Genomic DNA, 5,885 nt, shown 5'->3' on the forward strand with positions numbered 1-5,885 from the left:
CAAAATGGTTATACCAACATTTTAAGCCTCAATTTTGAGAAAACAAGAAAGGATGTTTTTTTCCCGAAAAAAATTCACAGAGGAAAAAGTTTTCTCCTGTAATCAAGAATATGTTGAAATTTTATGAAAATATTGAGCCATGTAAGTCACATGGATGTGCAATGGTTGGTAGGAAGTTGTTGACACGTTTAGAAATTTAATCAATGCACAGGTCGTGTTTTGGACGGAGAAAAACATTTATAGTTGACGGAAAAGCTGGTGTGGGAAACGAACGCTCATCAACGGAAAAAAGTTGCACCATTGCAAAAGTATAAGAGCTATATATATATATATATACATATATCACTTACCACATTCCACCTACTTAACCTTTAATGGGACCATGGGGGGGTTATGTTTTTTAGGGTGGCAGGTCAATTTTCAGGACATTTATGAGATGCGTTTAGCTTTTTCTACGACGCCACAGTAATTTTTGTTTTACCGAACTTCACTGAACTTTGGATTCACAGAAAGGAAGAAATCGTAGACGGAGACGGCCTGAGTGGAAAGCTAGTTGTTTGAAACTTATGGAATTTGAAGGAAGTGACTCAGAACAGACTAAAAGGAAAGCACAAACAATCTTAGAAAAAGAGAAAAGGGTTTCTCGGTGACTCGCTAAAAAGTTCAACGACTTTGTTTCTTCTGTCATCCAAATCGAGCTTCAAATGCTGAATCAGAATCCACTTAACCTTCAGATGCCATGGTTATTTTGATTTTTTATTTTTTACTGTGGGAATCATTTCAATTTCAATTGGTGAGGGACGCCATGACACTACTAACTAAAGATGGATCCACAAGAACTGCGACGAATTTTCTGACCTGTCAAGCTTTTAAATTTTTTTTTTTCCGTGTTTAGGTGCCCATTTGAAGTTAGGCCAAGAGGGGCAGGTGTGATTTGAAAATATTCAAACAAAAAGAAGGTCGACTACAAAACGAAAGACGACCGCCGCCTGGGCCCTCACCACCTTGGCGGGGGACGACCATCATCCTTTTTCTTCCCATCATTCTTTCCGGGAAACACCACTGCCAACGCACTCAGCTTCCGAAGAAACCTCCACTATGAGAATTTCCCACCATTTGATCTTTTGAGCGCTCTCCCTTATCGGTGCTTTTGTACGTGAGTGTCGATAAAAGATGGTGGTTCTCTGAGAGAGAGAGAGAGAGAGAGGTGCTTCAGTCCACAAATAGATTGATGGGGTTGTAATTCTCTCTAGAAACAGAGAACCGGTATCACAATTTTCTCTAGAAACAGAGGGTAAGAGGAGGTAGTTGCGCATTAGATTCTGAGGGTGTTCACTGTTTGTTTCCCCTTTTGCTGCTTGATGGGGAATTGCTGCGGCGGGTTGAGGTCTTACCTGTGCTGTGAACCTTCTGACCCAAGATCAGGTGTGCCCAATTTCCTGTTTTTTTTCATTTGCCTCTTCTTCATTTTCATTTTCCTTCTCCTGAGGTATTGAAGCTTTGCTTTATGGATATTCTTGGTCGGTCTGTAAGCTTGTTAGAAACAAGTTCTTTTGAGCCGTTTTCTTCTTTTCTCTTTCTCTAATCTGTTGATCTTTTTTCATTCTGTCGTTTTTGTCCGTGATTTCCGAACGTGCTTTGGATTTAATGTTGTGATTCCCTCCCGTCACATGACTCCGGTCAGTTCCTGAGTAGATAGCGATGGTCTTAGTTGCTTAGCAACAAGAAGGTCGTTCATGTTTGAGTTCCTTTTCCCCTGAATCTGGAAACAAAGATGTTGAGGTTTAGCCGTCAGTAGTAACCGTTACGTGACCATTCTTTATATCTTGTTTTTTTTCTTTCTCTATCTATGAAGGTTCTTCGTTGCAGAGTTGCCATGCCAATGAGATTTATATGCATAGTTGGAATCAAATATGAGACTTTTTTTTTTCTTTTTTAATTATGGCCTCCACTTCCACTTATCTTACGAGTCTACTATTTTCTCCATGTGTTTCTCGTTGCAGAGTCTTCCAAAATCCAGAACTCAGCGCAGGAGACAGAAGATAAATTCGAGAACTTCCACATCAATGCAAAAGAAGTTGAAGACCTGAGAGGGAATTCAGCTGCTAACCCTTTGGTAGTGTTTACATTCACTGAGCTGAAGATAATCACAGAAAATTTTAAGAAGGATCGCGTTTTAGGTGGGGGTGGATTCGGTAGTGTTTATAGGGGATATATCCCAAAGGATCTGAGGCCGGGATTGGAGCCTCTGGAGGTTGCTGTCAAGGTTCATGATGGGGAGAAGAGCTTTCAGGGTCACAGAGAATGGCTGGTATTTTCCTTGTCTTCTATATTTCAGTTTCCTTTAACTATTTTGTCTTTAGTTGCTCATTTGTTTCTTGGGAATTTACAGGCGGAGGTCATTTATTTGGGGAAATTTTCACATCCAAATTTGGTGAAACTTGTGGGATATTGCTGTGAAGAAGACAATAAAGTTCTCGTTTACGAGTATATGGCTGGTCGTAGCGTGGAAAACCACTTATTTTCCAGTAATGTCTCTCATCCCTTCTTATATTTGTGTCAATTTTTTATTGTTTCAATAGTTCCGATTTGTCTTTTTAAGATCAGAATGTTAAAGGACTTGTCTCTTAGAGAATTTATTCTTCCCACAATCTAGGGGCATTTTTTGACTGCAGAGTTGTCTGTCGCTTTATACTGAATACCGTTAGAAAGATAATGCTAGTTTCAGGTTATTATGGTTGCCTACTTTTCTGCATACTCTTAAGTGTTTAGTTTAACAATTCTAATTCGTATTTATAAAGCTAAGTTGAGGTGATCATGAGCATTCCACAGTTTATAGCACAAGGCTTCTTTCTTTAGCTGCAAAGCTAATCTCAACTGCTGACATGCTGAAGCACCTGTGCTGTGCATGGACTGCAGGAGTTTCGAACACTTCTCTTCTATGCTGTTGACCACTCGTGTGATGATTGCAGAAATTTTGCTTCCACTTTCCTGGGCGGCTAGGATGAAGATTGCTTTAGGGGCGGCTAAAGGACTGGCTTATCTCCATGAATCTGAGAAACCAATTATTTATCGAGACTTTAAGACATCCAATATCTTGCTAGACACGGTCAGTAATTTTATCTTTTCCTGTTCTGTGAAATCAATTTTCATGAATTAGAAAGTTCATGTTGTTAAAAGCATTATGTTGCTATCTCAGGAGTACAACGCAAAGCTATCTGACTTTGGACTTGCAAAAGATGGGCCTGTTGGGGATAAATCCCACGTTTCTACTCGAGTTATGGGCACCTATGGTTATGCTGCTCCCGAGTATATGATGACAGGTAATACAATATTGCAAGATTTTATAGTCTCTGTTAGTTTAAGCATGGAAAACCGACTTTGGCTCCTCCAATTGCCACTCGATTGACTATGGGATTCATATGATTCGAGAGGGCACCACCCGACACTTAGTTCAGTTGAATCAATCTTCCAAAGGGTGTTACAACCTCTAGCATCTCCGTTAATCTTCTTAATCTTCATGGAGGGGTGTGTCTATGTGTCTGTGTTTGTAAGAAGAGTTTCTGATTGTTTTCATAAAAAAATGCAAAGAGTATAGGCAAACTAAGAATATCGCCAAAGCACAGAAATAGTACCTCTTAATTCTTCTTGCAAAAATTCAAACTTCGCACAGTAAAGTTGATCAACCATCCCTGCGACCAGCCCCTGTCTTTGTTTTCCAAATTCAACAATGAGTGAGCCTGTTGGTTAGTTGCATCACGGTTCTATTAATCGTCGTCAAGCATAACCTAAACCGATCACTTAACAATCAAGAAATGTAAAAACATTGAATCAACCAATAAATAAAAATTGTGGCACTGATGATTTCAACCAGCAAATAAGTGTCATCCATCAAACTCAAGGATAACAATGATTATCATCAAGGCGATAGAATACAAAACTGGGAGGAGTCAGAGTCTAAATGTGGTTTGAGTTCTGTAATCCATCTGAAACCAACCAACAAGACCCTCAGTGCAGTGGCTTTTCTTATATATTTGTTTTCCATCTAGCAGGAGCCTTATTCATGAATTTTCTTTTACCCTGGAGCGGGAGGGCACAGTAAAGTGGGAAGTCATACTCTTCTCTGCAAACAAAAAAGAAAAAGGGGTTCCTATAAACTATCCAATGTCAGACTTCTAATTGCTAACTTTTTAGAAACCAATTAGTTCCTTGAAGGTTCTCTGCTCATTCGTGAAAGATTAGTTCGTTTGAAAAGCAAGTCGCTGTTTTTTTCCAACCACAGTCGAACCATCTCAGTGTTTGGGCATGCTGTAAAAAGGAAGGAAACTGATGAATGCATGTTGTCCCGCAGGCCATCTTACGGCAAGAAGCGACGTTTACAGCTTCGGCGTGGTTCTCTTGGAACTGCTCACGGGCAGAAGGTCGCTTGACAAGAGCAGGCCGTACAAGGAGCACCATTTGATCGATTGGGCCCGTCCTCTGTTGAGAGAGAGAAGGCGGCTTCTCAGCATCATGGACCCAAGACTGGAGGGCAATTTTCCCATCAGAAGTGCGCAGAAAGCGGCAATCCTGGCCTACCACTGCTTGAATCAGAACCCCAAGGCCCGGCCATTGATGAGGGACGTCGTCGACTCCTTAGAACCCCTCCAAGTTACATCAGAGGTCCCAACTGCAGCTCCTCCTCCTCCTCCTAAGGAACTCGAAGTGCCTGTGCAAGAAGCTTTGGTTCGCTGATCTCAAATACCAAGTCAGAGTACTTACTTTTATATTGGGAATGGATCTTACGACAGCGCTCGAGACTAGAGAGGGAGGGAGAGCACGCTTTAATGGGTGGTTCTTCATTCAGCAATGCACGTTTGTGTTTGTATGAATATGAAATTAATTTTATTTTTTTTGCTTATTTTTTTTCTCAACCATACAAAGCTTGGAAAATTGATTTGAAACAAGTTCTTTCTCATATAATTACATATACCATTGTATATACTCTTTTAAAGGTGACACTAAATGCTTTTATAATTGATTCACAAAGTTTATATATATATATATATATCTACTCACTATTCAAGCGAGAGAGCCTGACTGTTCCTATGTTCTCCCAAGAAAGAAATTGGTCGAATTGCGTTCCAAAAATTTGTTCAAATCGAAGAAAGGGTGGACATCTTTGACCTTCCTTCCATTTAAAAACAGTAAGGACTTCAAAGAAAAAGAGAAGAGGCGCAGCACAGACTCCATGGACGGCTGGGAAGTTTGACATGTTTCATTCCATGAGTCGATCTAGTGGCAAGATTTCGATCTAATTGGCAACTAGTTTGTTGAGTTAAATTGCTGAGGTGGTAGACTTTCGTTTCAGGCTTCAGCCATTAATGTACTGACCAGGAGCTTGAAGCGGACGAGAACAAATGGGGCCAGATCCGCGACGGCCATTCTTGTCAAATTTAGCTGCACTACTGAATGTGATTTTGAATGAATTCGGCAGTCTTTGGTCCAACCCCTTAGCAGCTCCATTCCATCTGGAGAGATTGATCAGAACGGATGATTTGGGCCGCTGCATCCATAATGCCTGCCAACCTTTTCTTGTCCTCCACCGCTAAGCAATCAATCCGGAAAGGACGTCGGAAATTGAATAATGTTGCTGTCACGGTGGAACTATATATTGCCGACGCATTAATTAAGATTCCAAATATTTTTTTTATAAGACAAAAAAGAAAAATTAATCGTGATCGCTCTTAAAAATTGGTATCTTCGCACTTGTTAAATTGGTTCATGAATTTTAAAATGTCTGCTAACGAGTGTGTGCATACCCACATCATAGGCATAAATGGAGGCTGTTATTATGTTAAAAAAAGCCAATTTAATTTATCACTATCGGGCCACCAAAAGATCTG

At 40.3% G+C, this 5,885-nt stretch overlaps 1 protein-coding gene across 1 annotated transcript; it reads left to right on the forward strand.

Annotated features, from left to right (window-relative positions):
* Positions 1-1,018: 1,018 nt before the first annotated feature.
* Positions 1,019-4,981, forward strand: LOC116247792 (probable serine/threonine-protein kinase PBL16). Its single transcript, XM_031620109.2, has 6 exons — positions 1,019-1,425; positions 2,004-2,311; positions 2,393-2,528; positions 2,973-3,109; positions 3,200-3,323; positions 4,352-4,981. Exons 1-6 carry the CDS (start codon positions 1,362-1,364, stop codon positions 4,732-4,734), a joined length of 1,152 nt encoding a protein of 383 aa, XP_031475969.1. The 5' UTR covers positions 1,019-1,361; the 3' UTR covers positions 4,735-4,981.
* Positions 4,982-5,885: the final 904 nt, after the last annotated feature.

The sequence above is a fragment of the Nymphaea colorata genome, chromosome 2 (assembly GCF_008831285.2).
Source record: "Nymphaea colorata isolate Beijing-Zhang1983 chromosome 2, ASM883128v2, whole genome shotgun sequence".
Taxonomy (NCBI): Eukaryota; Viridiplantae; Streptophyta; class Magnoliopsida; order Nymphaeales; family Nymphaeaceae; genus Nymphaea; species Nymphaea colorata.